This window comes from Medicago sativa, chromosome 2, assembly GCF_051527215.1.
Source record: "Medicago sativa cultivar Bolivia chromosome 2, Bolivia_mono, whole genome shotgun sequence".
In the NCBI taxonomy this organism is placed as follows: Eukaryota; Viridiplantae; Streptophyta; class Magnoliopsida; order Fabales; family Fabaceae; genus Medicago; species Medicago sativa.
The window spans coordinates 5,687,664-5,711,205 of NC_140750.1; the positions used below are offsets into that span (position 1 = coordinate 5,687,664).

At 31.4% G+C, this 23,542-nt stretch overlaps 2 protein-coding genes across 31 annotated transcripts; both read left to right on the forward strand.

Annotated features, from left to right (window-relative positions):
* The first annotated feature begins 3,663 nt into the window (after positions 1–3,663).
* On the forward strand, positions 3,664–10,552 carry LOC146943912 (cyclin-B1-4-like). Of its 30 annotated transcripts, none has more exons than XM_085742219.1 (19): positions 3,664–3,890; positions 4,076–4,140; positions 4,218–4,259; positions 4,345–4,424; positions 4,538–4,606; positions 4,883–4,959; positions 5,339–5,465; positions 5,565–5,610; positions 5,725–5,928; positions 6,022–6,372; positions 6,447–6,557; positions 6,676–6,804; positions 6,899–6,970; positions 7,123–7,228; positions 8,039–8,110; positions 8,242–8,307; positions 8,640–8,708; positions 9,316–9,500; positions 10,099–10,552. In XM_085742219.1, exons 7-10 carry the CDS (start codon positions 5,359–5,361, stop codon positions 6,244–6,246), a joined length of 582 nt encoding a protein of 193 aa, XP_085598345.1. In that variant the 5' UTR covers positions 3,664–3,890; positions 4,076–4,140; positions 4,218–4,259; positions 4,345–4,424; positions 4,538–4,606; positions 4,883–4,959; positions 5,339–5,358; the 3' UTR covers positions 6,247–6,372; positions 6,447–6,557; positions 6,676–6,804; positions 6,899–6,970; positions 7,123–7,228; positions 8,039–8,110; positions 8,242–8,307; positions 8,640–8,708; positions 9,316–9,500; positions 10,099–10,552. The 30 variants fall into 30 exon arrangements, with proteins under 30 accessions (XP_085598345.1, XP_085598344.1, XP_085598352.1 ...); XM_085742218.1 differs by having other exon boundaries at positions 10,138–10,552; XM_085742226.1 differs by having other exon boundaries at positions 9,368–9,500.
* A 4,583-nt stretch (positions 10,553–15,135) lies between these two features.
* Positions 15,136–17,345, forward strand: LOC146943913 (uncharacterized). The gene is made up of 3 exons (XM_085742249.1): positions 15,136–15,458; positions 15,789–16,023; positions 16,714–17,345. The coding sequence occupies exons 1-3, from the start codon at positions 15,177–15,179 to the stop codon at positions 17,145–17,147; spliced, it is 951 nt and encodes a 316-aa protein (XP_085598375.1). The 5' UTR covers positions 15,136–15,176; the 3' UTR covers positions 17,148–17,345.
* The last annotated feature ends 6,197 nt before the right edge of the window (positions 17,346–23,542 follow it).

The following is a 23,542-nucleotide window of genomic DNA, read 5'->3' on the forward strand; positions in this document are numbered from 1 at the left end:
TACACAGGGGAGAAGTATGGATGATGTAGGGAGATAGAAGTGTAGGAGCCCAGGAGGAAGATAACAAATCTAAAAGAATATGAATTGGATCTCTTTTTGTTACAATCGGAAAGTTGAATTTTTTAAATTTGATTGTGGATTAATTTGATTGTTAAGCCTGAGCGTAAGCCTTTTCTAAGGAACACAGAAAGAGTGGAAATTACTGGTGAGAGAGAATGACAAAGTGGAGAAGAGGAAAAGCGGAGGTTCGCAGTACATCACCTCTTTTAAAGAGCAATTTAATCTGAAGCGTTGATTTAGATCCAACGATCCAAATTAACTCCTCTCATCTCTCATTATAACTAGTCCTCTTATTTGATACACCCTATATATATATATATATATATATATATATATATATATATATATAGGGGGCTGTTAACTTGCACCCACCTAAAAACACTAAGGTGCAAGTTAACAAGCTGCACCCACTTGTATTTTACTAAAAAACCAAATTTCTTTATTTTATGTCATCTAAATTTAAAGGGTATTATTGTCAAATTCACTTTATTTTCCAAATAAAAAAACACACATAACGGAATCCTGTTTTTACGCTTGCAAAACCCGTGAAACCTGGCACACATACTCACTTGTTGTTCTTTCAAAAAAAGAAAAAATAGTTACTAGTTGGTTTACATTTTTTTTTTCGAAAAAACCATTGACGTAACCATTTCTTTGATTTTTATTTATAATATTTCTTTGGTTAGCAAGAAACACTAATCATATGCTTAAAATAAAAATACTAATCACAGTATTTTGTTAAGGGCACTAATCGTAGAATTTTTTTTAATGAACATTTAAATGGAACGTTTATATAAGTATAGGGTATGTTGTTGAAATGGTGTTAACATAAATTAATATTAATATTACTAAGGACGAATAAGAAAGAAAGAAAGACTTGACAAAAAAAAAACAGAGAAAAAAGAAAGAAAGAAGATGACAAGGAGATGGAGTAAGAATGATGGTACAAACCTGCGATGCGTGTTCTCCGTGTGAAATTATTTTTATTAATTTAATAATATAATGACAAATCTACCCTTCTACTTAAAATAGGTTTCAAGGGTTATAAATATGTACTCCCTCCGTTTCAAAATGAGTGTCGCTTTAGCCAAAAAAATTTGTTTCAAAATGAATGTCGCTTTACATTTCCAATACAACTTTAATTTTTTTCTTCCAACTTTACCCTCTCCAACTTTTCTCTCACACAATTTTCAATGCAACTTTAATTTTGTCTTTTTCTTATAAAGTAAGGGCAGTTTAGTAAAAACGTTATATCCAATGATTATTTCATTCTATTTCTTAATCTGTGTGCCAAAGCCTAAAGCGACACTCATTTTGAAACGGAGGGAGTATTTTGGTAAATAACTAGTAGGTGCAGCTTGTTAACTTGCACCTTAGTGTTTTTAGGTGGGTGCAAGTTAACAGCCCCCATATATATATGTATATACATATGTATATATATATATGTATATACATATGTATATATATATGTATACATATATATATATATATATATATATATACATATATATATATATATATATATAGGGTTATGATAGAAGACACCTTTTATGAAGGTGTCTTTTATCAAGTTACTCTATGAGCATTTGCGAAAAGACACCAACTTACTTTTAGGAAGGTGTCTTTTATCAAAGTTATAACTAAAAAGTGAAAATCACACCTTAAGGTGTGACTTGATAAAAGACACCACCAAAGGGTGGCTTGTAACATAACCCATATACACACACACACACACACACACACACACTAAAAACATGAAGGAGTAAGTTAGTAACCCTACTCCCACTTGTTTATGACCAAAAACCCCAAGTCTTTCTTTTTAAACTAACTTAAATTAAAGGGCAATGTGGTAATTTACTTGTTTAAAAGACAATTAATTAATTTCCTATTTTTAGGGGGTAAATGTTTCAAGCTTAACCAAATTTGTTTTTGCACCCGTTTCATCCCCGACTTCGCCTTGTTATTGGGGACTTTGCAAACTTGTTTTTTTTTCCACTCCAAGTTTCCAGATTTTTTTTTTGGTTGGAGAAATATTATCATTTTGACCAGAAATGTTTCCTTAGAATTAAACAAATTTTCCACTCAGGTAGACTTGTTCTTTGTTAAGAAAGATTATACATCGTGACAAAAAAAAAACTCAATTAAATTGTTTGAGATAACATACTAAATCGATTGAGAGGATTAATTGTGATTTGCAAGAGTGGTTTCTGGGTATACGAAACACAAAGAAAATTAAAACACAAGTATATATCCTTGTTGCAGTTGGAGGGTTGAATTGAAGTTATGGAAAAGACAGCAAGCAGCGTTAAAAAAAAAACGATGTTTCCAAAAAAAACAACCAATAAAAATTAAATTACAGTAATGCTCGTCACTAAACTAGTGTTTATAATAGAGACAAAGGAGTTTTTAGTAAAAAGTACGTGGGAGTAGGCTTGCTAACTTAGTCCTTCATGTTTTTAGGTGGGATTAAGTTAGCAACCCATATTTTTGTTTTCTACTCAAATCTGTAACAAACATGTCATATGTACATATGCGTAACTTCTGATGAATGTAGGTTGGCATCAATCAAGAAGGCAGTGAATATGTGGTTAGCAGATAGCATAGATATGCAATCAAACAGATAAGATATAAATATGCAGAATGGGCAAAACCTTTCAGGTTGGTTCATATAGTTTATATATATTTGTATAGATACAGCGAGAGATTGGGAGGGAGTGTAATAATTTCTGTGGTTCACATGAAAGAAAGGAAACAAGATTTAGGTATAGTGAGCTGTTTGTAAATTTCTATTTCTATAGTATATATTTCAAGATCAAGATAGATACGGGTGTGTGCTACGTGTTTCTGCATGTGCCTTGTTGGTTTATATATCCATCTTCATTACACTATATTGAAACTTAATAAATAGTATGATCATGATGTATATACCAACACAAGTGCATCAGAAATGAATTCTAGTCAATTATATATATATATGGGGCTGCTAATTTACATCCATCTAAAAAGCACTAAAGTGTAAATTAGCAAACTACACCCACCTATAAATACTAAGGTGTAAGTTAGCAACCTACACTCACTTGATTATATACACTCATTTTTATAAATATCATCAAATTGTTTATACCCACCTCACTAATTTACACCCATTTTCATCATTCCAAATATTGTTTCCTTAAAAGTTTGTCTCTATTATATGTTTTGTACATTAAGCATATCATTGTCTTTTTTGTTTCTTTTTTTAAGGATCTTCCTTAAGATAGTTATTGTCATTCTATTTAAATTTAATTAGAATAGAAACAAAAGAGTGTCTTAGTAAAATATAAGTAAATGTAGCTTGCTAATTTACACCTTAGTGTTTTTAGGTAGGTGTAAATTAGCAGACCCTATATATATATATATAAATGCAAAACCACTCGTTTGCAAAAAGTTAAAAAAAAAAAAAACGGAAGAAAAAGGGAAGGGTCTTGTTATTAGTCTACTAAACTAAATAAGAAAATAAATGTCCGTTGATTTTACAATTTTGCCCTCAGAAGGGGTATTTTCGTCATTTAGTAATTGGGGGAGTGTTCCCCTATATATATGCTAAATTTCCTTCTTTCTCTCATTTCTCCACCAACTTTCTCTCACTACAAAACAGATTTCTTTCCCTTCTCTCTCTAAAAAAACAAAAACGTGTTCTTCTCCTTCTCTCTTCTCAAACACGGCCTCACTTCTCTTCTCTCCTTTCCATCAAATTTCACACATGCAAATATGATTTTGTAATCTTCAGCCTAATCTAATGATCTAACAAGTTCTAATTCTTCATTTCACCCACTCAATTCTGATTTATGGTGAGTTTTGTTTGATTGGGTTTTTGTGTTTTTGTTATTTCACACACTCAATTCTGATTTATGGTGAGTTTTGTTTAATTGGGTTTCTGTGTTTTTGTTATTGTTAATGAAATTGTTAATTATGTTGTTAATGTTGTTGATTTAATTGATGTTTTTTATTTGATCTTGTGATTTTGATTGTGTAGGTATGAAGAGGGCTGGAGAAGATAGTTGTTGATTTTAATTGTTGTTAATCTTTGATCAAAAACAGGTTTAGCTACAATTTTTTTAATTTATTTTCAGTTAATTAGTTTTAGTTTTTAAGTTGTTTACTGATTTTTTTTCCAGGACACTTCTAGATTTTAATCTATGATAATTTCATCCCATAAGGTATGTTCTATGTAAATTTATATTTAAATTGAATGTAAAAATGGTAGGCTCAAAATATTGATGTTGTAATTGTTTATTTCAATAGATTGTCTTGATAAAGAAATGTTGAAATGCACAGTGAAAAAGAAAAGAGGTGTTATCCAGTGACAGATTTCTGAGTTGCAAGTAGGCATATGCTAATAATGTTATGACCACTTGCATTTTGGACTAACTTTTGCATGACTTTTGTATCTACTGGTTTATCTATACAGTAACATGGTTTTAGCATAAATTTTCAGGAGGAGAGAGGACACTAGAGTGGGAATTGGCAAGGGTAAAAGTTTCTGCTAGCAGAATCATAATTGAAGGTAAATTACTTTTTTCTATGTAAGCATATAATAAATCAATTTTTCAGCTATAAATTACTTTGTGTTACCAATTTATGATATGAAAAGTTTTTTATTTGTGGGCTGAACAGGTGATAAGTTTTATGTGTATGTTGGTCAGGTTTAAATTAGTGATTTTCTGGGTTTGTTGATGATAAGTTTTCTTTGTGTAGACTTGAAAGTTTGATTGATTTTTAATGAATTTGGTTGATGAATCTAAATTTTTAATGTATTTTTCATACTATGCATATGTGGCAGAGGCAACACCAAAGCGTTTGATGAGGGTGATGGAGATTCCAGGACTCACTTTGGAACATCTTAAAAGCCATTTACAGGTATCATAATTTTTTTCCTGCACTGAATCCAAAAACTATAAGAGTTTGAGCTTATTTGATTTTCTGGTTATTACACAAATACAGTATAGTTCCTTATACAAGAATTGTATAAAGAATTGTATACAAGTATAGTTCCATCTCACGTTGAATTTTTTGTGATTAATTTGTTCTGTGTATATGGGTCTATCAAATTTTCATAGATTTTGAAATGAAATCTGAGGGTGGTTTAGTTAAGTATTAGGGTTTATGTAATAATCTGGAAAATGTTTAGTGAATCCACGGGTGGTACCTTTGTTGTACATTTTTCTGCTATGGTGTGATTTATAATTTTTGATCAGTGAAATAATGTCTGATTTATGCTTTTTGTTAATGGAATTAGGTGAGAATAAGCAAAGGAATATGGGGGTTGAAGGAAGAAACAGAAAAGTACTTCAAGATATCCAAAATCTTGTGATCAACCCGGCAGATCTTGGTGCTAATGCTAATGTCACCAAACGCCTCACAAGGTGCTGATTCCATAACTTTATAATTGAAATTAAATCATTACCACATGTTGTATATCTTTATAATTTGCCTGATTTTATTTGTTTTTATTGTTGTTGCAGGGCTCAGTTAGAGGCTCTTGCTCAAGCCGCAGCCGAGAAGAACAAGGTACATTTGTTGTTGCTGTTATCATGTTTACTTTGTTCCATTTTCAAAGGTTGTGTTTCCTTAGTACATTGTATCACTAAATTTGTTTTGATGGAACTCTTTTTGTTGTTGTAGAACATTGTTCCTGCAGCAAGGGTGGAACATGCTCAGAAGCAATGTAGACTAAGAATAAGAATGAACATAATTTGTCAAACACAGGCTACTTGTAGAGTTGTGCCCAAGGATTTGGTTGAGAACATTGATTCATCTTATAAGGATAATGAATTGACTGCAACTGAGTATATTGATGACATCTACAAGTATTACAAACTCTCTGAAGTAATGTTCTATGCTTTGTTTTGTGTTTCTTCTCTATATATATCTCTACTTTTTTTACATTCTCTAATATTTTGACTTTGATGAATGACACAGGATGATGTTCGTGTGCATGATTACATGGTTTCACAGCCAGATATAAATGCTAAGATGAGATCAATTCTTATTGACTGGTTGATTGAAGTGTATAGGAAATTTGAACTCATGCTGGAAACTTTCTATCTGACTCGATATTTATTGCCCATATTAGATGGATTTGGATCTGATGATTTGTCAAAACATTACATATATATTTTGTCAAAAAAGATATGCAGGCAATAACAATGATAGGGAATGAAGAAGGCATTCGAGGTTACTTGAAGGGTAACGTACCATAGGTTTGCATCGCTACGTATTAGGGCCATAACTTATAGAGTCATCCAGCTCTTTGCTTATGAAATTTTTAAGGTTAACTGTCAATTATCCTTCACAAATTTATTATATCACATGTTCAGGTCTAAGTTATACTTTTGGATTTGTAGAAAATATTAAAGGGAAAAAACGATTACCTCTCTGTTGTGGGAAGACTTGAAGCAGATGCATTTTCAGCCATGACATCAACTTTTTTGAGTAATAACAGTTCTCATTGAAAGGTTTAGTGCTTGTGCTAACACTCTTGAGCCACTTTCTTTCTTTTTGTAAAGTAACTTTTTATATTTTTCTCATACTTCAAATGTCAATTTATCTTACTTTGTTAATCATTTTCTTTAGATATTTCCCGTTTTAATGAAAAAAATTGTGGCTTTTCTTGGTGGCCTTGAGCATGGTAAGAGAGGAAAGTTTTGCATTGTGTTGGAACTTGAGTTTCAAGGTGTCAAAAAGAAGTTCACCATGCCTCAGGTTTGTGGCCACCCCTTTTTTAGTTGCTTGATTGAAGTATTGGTCTTCCTTATCCTTCATTATAACTTAATATACATGGTGTACCAATTTTCAGAGTTGGCCTGTACGTACACCGAGGCCTGTTGCATCAAAACTTGCAGCCGATACTCCTCTTCTTACTGGTCAGGTAAGCACAATTTTTATTATCAGAATCAAACCTAGCTTGCATGCATTGCCTTAGTAGTCTGAGTGAAGGATTTATATTTATTGGCTGTTGGTCTCCTATATTTCTTCTTGGTGAACCAAGTGATAGTTCTGGTTGTGTCTTTCACTTGGCAGGTTATGAGAAAGATTTGTTAAAATATGTTCGTGTCAGGGAGTTTGCTCCAGAATGAGAGTTTCATGATCCATGTCATTCCTTCATATTACCCAATGTCATCTGCAGGTAAACAATTATAGGTTTGGATTATGAAATGAATTATAAAGAATACAACAACTTTGTTTATATTTTTTGAAAAGAATTACGAGTTTGACTAAAACTACCTCTCATCGGTCTTAGTAATTCCACTTTGATGATATTTCATTCAAGTGGCCTCTGTCAAATCTGTGTGCTCAATCACTTTCTGAGCAATCATAGAACTTATATTCAATTAGTTTCATTGTTATCCTAATTAAGCATAAGGGATGGGCTTTTCAATTTTTCAAAATAAGAACTGTTGCTAATTAGAATCAAACAATATAGCAGCTCTTTGCTTATGTTAGTTTACTATGCAGATTTTTAATTTAGCTTTAGAAACTGTGACACACACACACACACACACACACACACACACACACACACACACACACTATTGTTCTAGATGGTTACAACTGGTAGCACAATTGTGGTTCATACTTTTATGTATTTCGTTGTGTCAACGTTGTTGGCTTCTTTCAAGTGATAGGATTCTGAAGGTTAATTCATTAACTGTGTTTGTGTTAAGAATCCTTAGAATAGCCAGATAGAATAGCCCACATAATCGTCATTTTTTGTCGGAAATACATGGGATAGTTTAGAATTCAGAAGCCAAAAAAGGATGCTGTTTTGGATAAGAAAAGAAATGCTCTGTCAGCTGGTGAGAAGCACTCCAATTAGACTACATAATGAAATTAGACTGAATCAGGAAAAAGTGAGGCATCAAAGTTTAGGTGTTCAATTATTGTTTACAGATCTTAGTCTTTCAACTCACATAGGATGATTTATTCTTTTCATCAGGGACCTTTCTTATAATAATTTTGCTGGAGATCTGCCAAGTTCATTTGGTTCCTTGATAAACCTTGGTAGATTGTAAGTATCTTCTTTCATACGCCCCTCATCCTGTTTCCTTTATTTGATTTTCATTCCGTCCTATACTAAGAAAAGATTTTACTAAATTACGGGTCATGTTGATTTGATCTATAATGTGGTACTTATTGCAGGTTCCTGCAGCATAACATATTTATTCGACCAGTCACATACCTGACTGAGCTTCCACTCATTGATTTGTATGTTATCTCTACGCATTTCTCACGTTTACACTACCATTATTTGCTAATTTTTTTTTTCTTCCAGCAACATTCAGGAAAATCTATTTAGTGGCATTCTCCTACAACATTTTCAACATATTTATTTCTGGTTTTTTTTTTTTTGGAGTGAGGTTTGTTAATGCGCAAGATATTTTTGCGGCCTTGGCGCAGATATAGCATATACTCCTCCTTGATGTGTTTTTAAAACCCAAAATACCGACTCATTTCCAGGATTCCTTAATTTGCTATCTCTTTTAGTTTTGTCTTTATTTGTTAATTTTTCTGATGTCTTCGGTTTCTTTTCTTATTAGATAAATGGCAAAGCAGTAATGCTAGATGAGATAATAAACTATGTGCACTCACTGCAACAACAGGTTGAGGTAAGACAGCAGTGCCTTGCAATCTTTAAAGTATTAATTTATTACTATTATTCAAGGTTCAAACTTGACCTGTTTTGCACTGTGCACATGCTTAACACCAACGGAAATAAAAAAGGGAAATACTTCTATAAAATAATATAAAGGATTTAATCATTTCACTTAATAATGAATATTAAGAGATTGTTTTATGATAATTACATGACTTCAATTCCATTATATTTTGTTTTTTTTTTTTTTGTGGCTATGCATCTTATTTTGCAGTAAGATGAATATGTGGGGTGTCCGGGGTTCGAACCCCGGCCCCTGCACATATTGTGCATTATCCCTTACCAAATGAGCTAAGCTCATGGGGACTTTTTTGCTTCCTTTTCTATCAGATGTAATATTGATCTTTCTTTCTCAACCCTCAACCTCCTAGGGCGATTCACATTCTCATAAATACTTCAATTTATTTATTTTTTGGATAGATAAATACTTCAATTTAGTTAATGGAATATTTTTATTTTTGAAATAAATTATACAAATAAAGTATGTCCCCAATCAAATTAAGGATATGCATGTTATTATTGAAATAAAGTTAATGTTATTTTAATTTTGCCTTCCATAGGTTTCCTTGCTGAATGTAATCTTACTCGAGACATGCCACACACATAATGCAGATATCTCTCTCAAATGAGATTTAAATTTTAGCTCCTCATGTTGTGAATGGATGTGATTTATTTAGTGACGTTAAGAATGTAAGCAGTTTGATAGTTGAACTGCCATGGACCAGAGCGGCTCTTATCCAAGGATGTAAGTGAGGATCTTAATCATACAGATTTAACTCCTTGGAAGTGAACTATTCACTTTGGAGGGTAAAGTAAATGATCTAAATTGTTGATGAGAAATTTAGCTATTGATGTACTGATATGCTTATGCCAAATCATAAATGTGTCCGAATATCAGTCATGGTCTCATGGATCTTCTCATCGACTGTTGACATTACCTACTTTATCTTCCAAAGAAAATTGTACACTTTAGAAAAGGATGCAACTTATTATCTGGAAATTGTTCAATTAGCATTAGATCCAACTTTCATAACATCAATCATCTTGGTTGCAATTTTATTGATGTTTTCATTATATTCTTAAAGGATATTGCGTATTAGCAATAATAGAGGATACAAGTTATATTTACAAAAGTTTCTAAATTGCAGTTATTCACTTTTGTCAAAATTCTACTGTGGTCATGTTAAGGATACAAGTTTGCTAACCTATCCTACACCTATATGTTCGATACTAATTATTCACATTGTTGATGATCTTAGCAACACCACTATATGAAAACTATTACTTCAATGACACTTAGAAATTATTTTGTGTATGATTTTTCCTTATTCCCATTGCAACAGCAATCTTTCTTTGTTTGTGCTGATAATGATTCGAAACAGTTTGGAAGCTGCACCCCCGCAAAGCGTTCTTCTGATGAAAAATATCGTAACAGTATCGCATCTACCGATTGTAACTTGACACAGTTTTCTTCCGCCAAGTTGGGCAAAGAAATTAAAACGGAGTGACCAGTTTCATCCTTGGGTATTTTTTGGAAGATATGCCATTGTATCTTGCGAAGTTATTTGATCTGCGGTCTATATTGTTATATCCTTCGCATAATGGCTTTTGATTTTGCATCAGCCATGGCTGCTTTTGGTTAGGTGTAATATATTAAGTTTGACATCAAAACTTACTACAATAAGTGTGTTGTGCTCAAATATGATGCATGTAAATATCCACTTTGTTGTACTTATAAATAACTATGTTTATATTAGTATCTACTAAATAACTATGTTTATATTAGTATCTACTAAACTCTGTGTTTATATTAGTATCCACTCTTCATACCAGATTACTCTTTGTATCATATAAAACCATAAAATTCTGATAAATAAACAATTTGAAGGTAAATGCAATATTCTTATATGCCTGTAATATCTATGTTTCAAATCAGTTTACTTTTAAGTATATTAAGAAATTTGTGTTTGCCTGTAATAATCTATTCCTTTATAACAAATTTTTTCGAAAAAAGGCAATTCACCCCGTGCGAAGCACGGGTTTGTAACTAGTTTCTATTAAAAAAATCTTCAAACTTTTTACAATATTTTTCGTCAGTAGTTTTAATATCCCTATAAAGATTAAAATAAATCAAGGTCTCATATATTTATTTCATATATGTACTTTGTGCATTACTAACGTCAAGACAAATACTATTGTGTTTGTCTTTCTTCTTTTAGAATTTTTTTTGGGTGGTGTTTCTTCTTTTAGAATTAAGGCTAAAATATGGTATTGGTCCCTGCAAAATAGGTCAGTTTTGGTTTTAGTCCCTGCAAATTTTTTTTTATAGTTTTTGGTCCATACAAAAATAGGTCAGTTTTGGTTTTAGTCCCTGTAAAATTTTTTTTATAGTTTTTGGTCCCTGCAAAAATAGGTCAGTTTTGGTTTTAGTCCCTGCAAATTTTTTTTTATAGTTTTTGGTCCCTGCAAAATTTTTGTTTTTGGAAAAAGTCCCTGACCCCAATTATGTGATGATTTGTCACTTTTGTGCATATGTGGCATATGTGCTTACTTAATAAAAAGAATATTATTTTTTATAATTTATATAGCAATAATTATTTTTTAATTAAAAAAAAATAATAAAACAGATACAATAATTATTTTTTAATTTATAAAAGTGACAAATCATCACATAACTGGGGTCAGGGACTATTTCCAAAAACAAAAATTTTTGCAGGGGCCAAAAACTATAAAAAAAATTGCAGGGACTAAAACCAAAACTGGCCTATTTTGAAGGGACCAATACCATATTTTAGCCTAGAATTAATTATACTAAAAAAACATCTAAACATTTTAAAATCAATTATATTATTTTAGAATAAATTTTGATACGTTCAAAAATGAAACCAACTAGATAAGTTGCATTAATGGATCATTTGCGGTTTTATCATGGTTAACTTAACTCAACTCTGGCTTTACAGAGAGATACTCAATTCTTGTTAGGCTATTAAAATCTCCACTTGGTAGCAACTTTACTTATTGAGATCCCTCGATGACTCAAAGCAAGGACCGCAAGGATTGATAATTGTGCTATCCATTTTTTTCCCTATTAAACAAATACAGATCATAGTCGTTTCAACCTCCACAAGTCATGTATTATTCCGATATATGTCTATTTATTTACAAAACACCATAGTGGGGCATACAAATTATTGCAACACAACCAAATGACAGAGAAACCCTTAATTTTGTCCTCATTTCATATGCCCCACACCCCTTGTTGGTCTTCAAATGGATGATGATATACTGTACTACTATAGGTTAAAAATCATTTTCCATTGCATGAACAAAACCATTGACAAGACGCCGCGTATTTCCTCCGATTTCCAACATTAATAATTAATAATCTAGAATTTGGGACATCTAAAGTGAACAAAGTGAAAAAATTAATGATTTTTTTTTTTTAAAACAAACTCATGCTTTATTACCATGTATCTATACTATCGAGTAAATAGGTAATTACCCTCTGAAATTGTAAATTTCGGCAATTACCCCTCTGACGTTAACAAAACTTCAATTATCCTCTAAAATTGTATAGCGTTAATCAATTTACCTCATCCGTCAAATTATTCTATTAGTCAACATCACGTTTTGCAAATACTCCCTTGAAGTTTTGCACTTATGTGCAAAACGCCCCATGAACTTGAAAATTTATTTATTTTTTTTCTTATACTTGACTCAAAAGATATTAAAGGCAAACAATTAACATAGTGATTGATATTCTTGTAAAAAATGTATAATTATAATATTTTTCAGCTTAGCTACAAATTTAAATTGATATGCTTTGTTTTATAAATAGATTAGATGAAATTTATTTTTAACCAATGATTAGATGACATTGTTTCTAATGGTTTTAGTCTGCAATACTTATATGATTGTGAAAATTATATCAAGTGACAATATACACTATTATCATTTAGCAATATAATTCATTACCACGTGGCATCATCAACTATTTTGAGATCACTGAGATATGAAAGAATTAAATGAATAGTGAATAAATACATCTCTTAGATTAAACAATAGTCTTTTGAGTCAAGTATAAGAAAAATAAATATAAATTTTCAAGTTCGGGGGCATTTTGCACATAAGTGCAAAACTTCAGGGGTATTTACAAAACGTGATGTTGGCTAACAGAATAATTTGACGGAATAGGTAAATTGATTAACGTTGTGCAATTTCAAGAGAGTAATTGAAGTTTTGTTAACGTTAAAAGATAATTGATGAAACTTACAATTTCGGAGGGTAATTGAATATTTACTCCAATAATATCTGTATGGTTAGATTCAATCATCACAATAGTCCCTCGTATAAAATGTGATATTATGATGAACGACATGAAGGCCCCACTAAGCTCCCTCATCGGATAAGATCATGAACAAACGTCTCTGATCTCACAACGTTGCAGCTCCATTCACATCATGGTGGTCCCTTTTCGTCTCCATCACAAGATTAGGATAGGGGATACATTCTTTCTTTTACTTTCTCCCTTTTCATTCTTATTAAGGAGCATTATTTCCTATTTATTTTCATAAAGCACGATTTTCAAATTTATAGTCTAAGATTATGATGCGTTAGTTTAATGATAAAAGTTTGACTTTATCATCTTAAAGGATATAACTAAAATTGTACACAAGATAATTGTAAATTTTTTAGGTGTAAATCGGATATCATCTGTGTGCACAACTGTGGAGACTAATCCTTCGAGTATTGTGAGACTCAATTGGGCGGCAAACTAGGTTTAACACTGCTTCATGTCTAAAGCTGGATTTGAACTCAAGACCTTAGTTAAACTAGAAGAGACATGTGTCATCTCATCTAAACGTTTTTGTGTAGATAATTGTAAAATGATCATAAATGTCATCGATTGTTATTAATAACAAGGTTAAATAAGATTTTAATGTATATAAATGTACTAATATTGGTTTTTAATCCCTCCAAAAAAATTCTTTTCAAACAAGGTCCTCAAATATTTTTCGTTAGTGTAGGTGGTCCTCAATGTTAAAATAAGTTAAACATGACAATATGTCAAGAGAATGAAAATGAAAGATGAATTTTTAAAGGAAAATACTAACAAGTATCATTGGGGCACTTGTTTATAAGTCAAAAGAAAAAACTTTTTTTTTTTAAATTATATATTCAACACATTGAAACTTCAAAAAGAAACTTTATTTACATAAAATTTATAAATTATTTTCTCTTTTAAATCCTTAACAAGTGCAAGGGAACTTGTTAACATAAAGTTTTGATCCATATAAATAAATCATTTTTTGTTTTTCCACTCTATACAACATCATGTGTACAACCTTTAAAAACGTGGACCAAATTTACTAAAGGAAAACACATTGGAACCATTTTTTTTATGAACAATTTTGGATGGACTAGAAATACAAAATATATGCTGTATAAAAAAAAAATACAAAATACATATTTTATAGAGATTTATACCATAATTTCTTAAAGATATTTTTTTGACGGAAGTTCTTAAATATTTTAGACGTTGGTCTTTTAATATAATATATTCAAAAGTTAATTGAATTTTACCAAAATTCTAATACTACATTCTATTCAAGTCTCCATAAAATCTTTTTAAGAAGGTAAAATGAATTATATTAACAAAATTATTGAATCCTCCCAGTACGTTGAAGCGTCGGAAAAAGACTTTGAAAAGGTAACAACAATTACAACTCAAATATCTCAATACTATCAATAAATATTTGTTAAATTAAATATTTTCATTTAAATAATAATTACATTTACACACAAATAATTCCAATACATATGTAGACTCACTAAAATATCAAAGTTAAAATGTCTTTTATGGTCTTTAGTCTTTACATTTTATTGGGAAAGTCTAATGAGCAATAGTCAAGTTAAAATGTCTTTTATGGTTTTTTTTCTTCTTCTTCTTTTTTTTTTTACTAAATGGTGGTATTTTTTTCTTAAATTAATTAATTAATTTAAAAATAGTAATATAAAAAACGACATAAAAAAAATTGATATATGAATATTCGAGTATATCCACATTTATGATTGGAGTAAGGGGTAGGTTCGAAATAATTGGAGGGGACAGACGTGGATCCTTGTTGTCTCTCCCAAGCATAGTATTACTGGAATTATTGAATTTTTTATTTATCACATTTTTTTTTATCAATATACTTGAATTATTTCATGAAGGAACAGATTTGGTTCATCCAATAAAAATATGGCACATAAGCTGCTGCCAGAATTTACCTTCATGTGCGCGGCGTATAGTATAGTCCTAAGTAGGTCCTAATGATGGACCCACCTAAACATCAATTTTTCGCATATAAGACACTGAAATTCATGTTTAGCAAAGCGTGAGTGTAAGAATACAAACATCTTTGAGAAAACAAGAATCATGGGTGTTACCTCCTTGGCCAGAAAGTCTACTAGGTTCCTGACGATTAATCGTCAGGATAGTCTCGAGTCTGAAGGACAATCTTCAGACACGAGTGTTGGTGATGTTGAGTTTGAATTTCTTAATACTGACGAAGTGATCATGTCGGGTCAAAGTGCTAGTAGTGATGATCTATGTCATTCACTTGAAATGGATTTGGATGATGATGAAGAGGAAAGGGATTCAAGTGATACCATTGAGAAGAACCGAAGCTTTTGGGAAAGCCAACATCTTGGTGTGCAGGTGATTATTTGAATTTTTAATATTATATATGGTCATGTTAGTGTGATTTTATGTTGAGGGACATATAGTAGTGTAATTATCTTTCTTTGCTTAATTGATTGTTCCAAAATTAATATGTATTTGATTTTTTGTTGGATCTGATCAGCTCTATAAATTGTGATATATATGTAACTATAATTATCAGCTAAGTACGGTTGCAACACATAAACATTTTATTAAATCACAATCAACCTTCTTAATAAATATGATTTAAATTTTCTTTTGTTCTAAAAGCATTAGATTTTGGAGGCTTTTGTTTTGATCAATCAATGGGATTTAATTTTGGTGCAGACCAATATATATAGAACAAGTTCATTAGAGACAAAGATAAGGAGTGCCACCAAAGAAGCTATTCAAGAAATAAAAAGCTGTGGAGCAGTGTGTGGCTGCAACAGAAAGATGATGGGTGCCATCACCACCTGCAAAAACTGCTTGATGAGGGAAGTTTCTACGAGGCTTCAGAAATCTGGTTTCAATAGTGCTATCTGCAAAACAAAATGGAGAACTTCATCAGATATTCCATCAGGTACATGTTATTCATTACTAACAAATTAAATATATTTTCAATTTTTCAATTGTATCTTTCACTGTTTAATTTGTTGTCTTTACATAAAAAGTTATAGTTTTATGAAAAGCAATATTGTGGTGGGTCTAATAAGATAGGTTTCAAAGAGTATATGCTATAAATTACATTATCCCTTTTCACCCACCTAAAAATAAAATAAAAAAGTGGTGAATGATGCTCTTGTGGTAAGAGGGATTAAAAAATTAAAAAGTAGGAAATGAATAGATTCTTCATGGAAAGAAAGAAAATTGAAAAGGTGAAAAAGTAGTCCTAAAATATCATCAATTATATTTCATTTCTTATCCTCAATCTGAAACTTTTAACGTTGTTAACTCACTTGAGTGTTTCATTGTTTAATTGTCATATTGAACACTTTTAATTACTTAATATGAGACTTCTGACGTTGTCATCTTTTTTAAGAGTGAACGTCCGCGATGACTTCACTCTATCGACATAGAGGGTTTTCATGTTACCAATACCAACCAAAGTAGACTTAAATTCATGAATAGAATCCAATCTATAAAAGAATAGTGTGATTATATAACTACATTTAGCACCTTTATATATTAGTTAATGTGCTAAATTTAGAATTTAGAATTTAGTATCATAGTTTTCCTAATCTAATAGCATATATCACAATTAACTATGCAGGGGAACACACATTTTTGGATGTGATAGACAATACAAATCCAAAGAAAGGGGAAGTAAGGATCATGATTGAGCTGAATTTCCAAGCTGAGTTTGAGATGGCAAGGGGAAGTGATGAATACAATAAACTCGTGCAGAAGCTGCCCGAGGTGTTTGTTGGGAAAGTAGAGAGATTGGGCAACCTAATCAAAATATTATGCAGTGCAGCCAAAAAATGCATGAAGGATAAAAAAATGCACATGGGGCCATGGAGGAAGCATAGGTACATGCAAGCTAAATGGTTGGGTCCATTTGAAAGGAACACTTCAACAACTCCTCTTCCAATGGGAATTTCTGAGAGGATAATAACAAAGCCAAAATCAAAGGCATCCATGTTGACTATTGATTTATTGGAGAAGCTTCCAACATTGCATTGCACAGCTGTTAAGGTTGTGTGATTGTAAAAAGGATGATCAATTTAATTAGTTTTTTTACTGGTCATTTTGCATTTTTGTTATGGTTAATTTCTTTTGTTCCTCTTTTCTTTGGTGAAAATTAAGGAGTGAGTGACTTGCAAATGTCACACCCCACATACTTGTATGTAAATCGCCAATATTTGTATAGAGATAAATGTGCGATACGAAGTTTTGGTTAAATTTGGTCCAAGAAAAAAGTTTTGGTTAAATTTTATAAATACCTGTTTTTGGTTGCAGAAAAGTAAGCGGCGGTTAGAATTGTTGGAATAATGTCACCAAGTGTAGTCAATTGTTAATTCCCTTTCATACAATAATAAGACCATAATGTCTTATTACCGTTGCCTCTTACTTTAACAATCAATTGAGTTTTAATTCAATTGATTTCATATTAAACCAATACACCCTTGTAACGTTGGCCACCTTTATTCTCATAAATGGTCCATGTTTCTGTTGCAATAGGAGTAGATTGACCATATGAATTCTATATAATGGTCACGAAGGTTTATCCTAGAGGTAGAGAAAAATTAGAAAATACACTCTACTCATCCTCTTTGTTATTCTTCTATAATGATTTTTTGGACATTGTTTGTGAAGCTCCAACGTGTTGGCCTCGAGTGCACGAGTTCAGACACGTAGTTGTGTAAACCTTGGGGAGCAAAACCGGATATTGGATTGCACCGGAGGTCCACTGGAAATTTGCTTTCAGGGCAGTGGTTTTTGGCCACGGCACAACAACTCTCTTCTATCTTTCCTTAACTCTCTCAATTCTAGTTTACTCTTAATACTTCCAACAATCTGAAAGCAAATTTTATTTATTTTTATTTGGAAATATTAACGTTGTGATTTTTTTATGTATCGTGATGGTTCGAATTGCATGGAAAGAATCACTTGATACCCTCATCAAATGGATGTTAAAGAACGTTGTAGGTGAGAGTTCAAATGAATCGCCATCTAATTTGAGGTAAAAAGATGAGCTTAAAGTCCAAGTAAGTGCCTTAAACTCAAGGACATGTATGTAGATATATTTTTGAATCTAATGATAAAAGAATTTTTATGTCCATGATTGCCAGAAATTATATAAATATGTTTTGGCTTTGTGATAAATTGAAATTTCTGTGTGGTGATAGTTTGACTATAATTTGGGACGTGTTTATGAAAGTTTGATACCTGAAATTCTTAATAATGAATCATATGTTTGAGACCTTCATGCTAAGCTTCTTGGTGTTATGGTTATATTTATACATCTATGAAAAAAAAAAACTTTGTGGAATTTATATAATAAGTGGAGGCAGAAATTTTATAATCATATGTTAGGAAAAATTCTCTTGCAATTTATGGAATTTTCTAACGATATGTTGTGGCCTAAACATATGACTATTTTTACGGTTGCTTCAGTACTAAAGACAAGAACTTTTATGGTTTATTTAATTTTTTAGACTATATGATGATAGCTAAAAATTGAAATAAATTTATGTGTGTGATAATGGCTATGTTTCTATATATCCATAAATATACTATTATCTTTGGAGTATGCATGTTTTAATAAACTTGCAAGGTAATAAATTTTGTTGCATAGTATACTAGAAATTTCTTGGAGGCCGATGATGTATTGTTGATGTTTTATATGGTCATATATAAATTATGTTTAATTTTATGTTACATGCATGTGGGGGTAAAGACTCAGCAAAAAGAAAATTATGAGTAGAAAAGTCATTCTCTAATCCTAAATTACTTAAATGTGGGGTTATGAGAAGAAGAACAAAAACAAATTTGTGGATCATGTTTATTCTACTTTTATTCTTGTTATTTTTGATTGTGCGCAAAGTTTTGAAACAAGGGAAAGTAGAAGGATTAGAAGAAGGAAAACTTAAATCTTGTGGACATAGAATGTATAATTTTCCTCTTTTAGAAGAAGTATACGATGTTGATAAATTATGAATAAAAAGCTATGCTTAAGATTATTTCACTATCCATGAGTATGTTTGGGTTAACCTTTTTTTTTTTTTGAAGGAAAGAGTTAACCAATGCTATTTTATTATAAAAATAAGGCATTAGAAGTGAACTAAATTCCATGGTAAATATGGTTTAAAATTAGCGAATATGCCTTAAGGTAGCAATCTCATGAATAGAAAGTGGAATTCTAAAAGATAGACTCTCAATTCGTGTGTGAGATAATTGATTGTTTTATGGGTTTTATGAATTATATTATACATAATTGCATGTGGTATAATGAATAGATGAAATGTGTGAATTCATAATTTCAATGGTGATCATTTAAATGATCAATTGTTTTTTTCTAATCTATTCATATGATGTTGTTGGCTGGATATCATGTTCTTCTAATAGTTGATCTTAGAAGGATTGAATAGTGTAAATTGGATCTCAAATAAAAAACAAGGTAGGTTCCATTGCAAAGTACTTATTTATCTCATGATGATGTGACATCTCTTGGAAATAAATAAGCAAACTAGCATAGTCATATTTACTAATGGAATCAAAATTCTCAGCTCTTGAATTTGCAGGTCAAGAAGCATAATAGTTGAAAGACTTGGTGTGAATGAGATACATCTGTTGAGGAGATCCACACCTTCTAAATATTTTGTGATCACAAGCTATAAGCAATGTGACTAATAATAGTGTCTATGAGAGACGACACAAATCCTTTTGTGAAAGGAACTAAAAATAATGTTATCTCACCATTTGAGAAGTGAGAAAAGAAATAAAAAAAAATTAAGATCCTTATGTGAAAGGATTAACCAAGAAAGTTGTCTTGGATACGTCGAGGGGGATGAATTTAAAGCCTTGAGTGGAGGAAATTATGGTGGATACCCAATTTGAGGTCAAACGAAACCGTATGAATACTCCTATATGCACTACATTTTTCATCCCTATGGCGTGTGGTAGTGCTTAATGTGAGGTTGAGCTTTTAGCTCTTAATGAGTTCATAGCCCTAAATTTGAGGTTGAACATATTTTTATGTTCTTAATAAATTCATAGTCTTTTATGGTGGTGCTTTTGAGACGCACTTGATGAATTTACCTACTTGAGTGTGAAGGCTTAGACCACCTTCTATGAAAGACTTGGGCAATCTTTCTAGAGCACTCATGAGCGACCCAAGGTGATAAAGGTCTTAAATATTGATGAAAATAATTATCGCGGAGCTATCACAATTTTAAAGGTAAAAGTGCGTGTTGTGGGGGTCTCATCTAAAATCTATTTAGTTCAAGAGTAATTTCACTTTATAGATTTATGGTGTTGCCTCACTTCACTACGTGTTAATTCAATCCTTGTGACATTAACACTTAAGCATGATAAAACCTTTCCTTGCCCAAAAATTAATTTCTCACTTGTTTGACATTAGTGGGGGATTGTTGGAATAATGTCATCAAGTGTAGTCAATTGTTAATTCCCTTTCATACAATAATAAGACCATAATGTCTTATTACCGTTGCCTCTTACTTTAACAATCAATTGAGTTTTAATTCAATTGATTTCATATTAAACCAATACACCCTTGTAACGTTGGCCACCTTTATTCTCATAAATGGTCCATGTTTCTATTGCAATAGGAGTAGATTGACCATATGAATTCTATATAATGGTCACGTAGTTGTGTAAACCTTGGGGAGCAAAACCGGATATTGGATTGCACCGGAGGTCCACTGGAAATTTGCTTTCAGGGCAGTGGTTTTTGGCCACGGCACAACAACTCTCTTCTATCTTTCCTTAACTCTCTCAATTCTAGTTTACTCTTAATACTTCCAACAAGAATTCTTCGAATCCCCTTTGTATATATTGTTGGATATTAAGTATTAGTAAATGTCGCTTTTATTTATTTTAGGTAGACTATACAAGTGATGAGGTCGTTGGGACGTTACTAACATACTTTAGTTTATCCCTCCGATGGCTAACTGCACCTACTTCCTAATAAAACTTGATAGCGAACAAAAGAATAAATAAAATAAAACGACATTAAATAAATAAATATTCAACCAAAATATACAGAGGTTCATCTTATAACTCTAACCTAAAAAGATTTAGCTACACATGGTAACTAAAAACAAATTACTAAAGATAAAAACATACCCTAGAAAATCAAGGAGAAGATAGAAACTCTCCCGAAGCTCCAAAGTTGCCTTCCCCTTGAACTACCACAGTTCTGAATGAGAATTTCTGAATGAGGAAGGCTAGTATTTATAGTGAGAGTTTCTACGTGGGTTTGGGCTAAAAGTGTAGGCTTTACCCAAATTGGAAGCAGGAAAAGACAGTTGCGCCCCAACTTTTTGCATGTACGGGGCGCATGATAGATGCACGGGGCGCACGAGAGTGCACTCCAATGCATGCCCTAGGCGCATGGTTTGGAAAATCCATGCACGAGGCATTTTTCCATGCCCTAGGCGCATGGTGTCTATATCCTGGGCCCAATCTGCGATTTTCCGTCGTTTTTAGGTCTTCATCTTCAAATAACTTGTCTCGGTACTTTTGGGAACAAAATTCCTCCCATTTGCAAGTCTTCTGAGGCCTCTTGAATCTTTATTCTTGTTTCTTGAATCATCACAATTCTTCAGATGTTCTTGATTTGCCGATTTGCATGATTTTTTCATGAATTACTTCAAAAAACCCTAAAATTGCTATGTTTCAGGAAAACAAGAATTACAGACTCAAATATATAAAATATTACAAAAATCCTGAAATCATAAGCAATCGTTCTAATACTCCTACTTTTTGCTGCTAAATCCTATTGAAAATAACTGAAAAACATGCTAAAAATAACGTACGATGACCTGTCATCAACCTATTATATTAATAATAGGATGGAGGACATGGATCGTTGATATGAAAATGTATAACTTAGCCGACAAGACAATTTTAGGTTGTAATTCAACCTAACGAGTAGTTACTTTACATTAGTGATGTTGTCCATGATCTTTCATGTTGAAATATGGTCGTTATTGAGTCAAAATTGTGGTAGGAATTTTTTTTTTTTAGGTTGTTTAGTTAATCTAATTCTATAAATACCTCATTGGAATGATTATTCAAGACACATGAAATAAAAAAATCTCTACGTTTATATTTATCTTTCCTTTATCGCCTTTTCTTTACTTTATTTTTGTCTTCTTAGGTAGTAGTTCTTGTAACGCCTCCATACCGCTTTAATGATTATCGATTGACCCAACAAATCAACATGAGTATTTTCAATGTGCTTTGTTTTTACTCAAACATTTTATAGAAAACTTTCCAGAAGCTTACCCATCCAAATATTACTCTAAATTAGTCACACTTAACTATGAAGTTCTTATATGTTGGGTTACCGAAATAAAGAAGCATCTTTTTTGTATAGGTAATAGGTATTGCCCACCAATCCTTACAAACTCTCTATCAATCGTATAGTCTCATACCCACACGACATTAAGATCTCTCTCATTCCAATGTAATTTAGTTTAGGATCCAATGGTTAAACCAAAAAGAAGACTCACCCGAGCTAACACGTCAATGCTAGCAACACTTACTCTTTTATTAGATGAAATCAATGTATGTCTCCATCACTTTGTGTGCGTTCAATTTTAAAAGTGTGGACTCATAATGATTTAAATCAATAAGAGAATAAGTATTATAGAGAATGTTCAAAAAAGAATGTTGCTAGCATTACTCTAAAATTATTTATGTTTCTCGAATAATCTCTTTAACTATTTATTTTATGATCATTTCACTCACACATTTCTCTTTCTGCAATACATACCAATGGATAACTTTGACAAAATAATAATTAATATTAAAAATTAAAAATTAAAAACGGCAAATATAAAGAAATAAAAATCTTTTCAAAAAAACGATATTTAAACACCAACGGAGTATCACGTTTCATATATTCATCTTTACAATAAATAGTTAGAAAGATTTTGACAAAACTGTGGGTAATACTACTTTGAACGTTGAAAATGATAAATAAAAAACATTCTTTTTAAAAAATTACACTTAAAAAATAATAGAGAGAGTAAGATTTATTCAATAATGGTATTTTTTTTAATTTAAACCATTAGCTCTTTTTCTTGAACAAATTTATACCATTAGTTGTTAAACATTTTAAGTCGTTAGTCTTTTTTGAGTATTCAACAGTTCACTGAATTTAATCAAAAAATTCTCATAGCTACACTAAATTCTAAGTCTCAACAATATTATCAATAAATAGTACCCTGTATTCGTTAAAGCAGTTTTTTGTTTTTTTAACAGGTAGCACAAGCACCGGTATTTGTTAGGTTTTAATAAAAGTAATGATGATTACATTTACATTTTTTTTTATAGATGAAATGACTAAACCATTATAAACTTACATTGGAGGTGTCAAGGTTCGAATCCCGATCATGACAACCGACCTA

Bases quoted from the DNA above. Each gene is read 5' to 3' on its own strand.
- LOC146943912 (XM_085742219.1), top strand. From the start codon at position 5,359: ATGGGGGTTGAAGGAAGAAACAGAAAAGTACTTCAAGATATCCAAAAT. The intron at 5,466-5,564 runs GTGCTGATTCCA...TTGTTGTTGCAG, and splicing joins GTCACCAAACGCCTCACAAG to GGCTCAGTTAGAGGCTCTTG. The intron at 5,611-5,724 runs GTACATTTGTTG...TTGTTGTTGTAG, and splicing joins CCGCAGCCGAGAAGAACAAG to AACATTGTTCCTGCAGCAAG.
- LOC146943913 (XM_085742249.1), top strand. From the start codon at position 15,177: ATGGGTGTTACCTCCTTGGCCAGAAAGTCTACTAGGTTCCTGACGATT. The intron at 15,459-15,788 runs GTGATTATTTGA...ATTTTGGTGCAG, and splicing joins GCCAACATCTTGGTGTGCAG to ACCAATATATATAGAACAAG. The intron at 16,024-16,713 runs GTACATGTTATT...TTAACTATGCAG, and splicing joins TTCATCAGATATTCCATCAG to GGGAACACACATTTTTGGAT.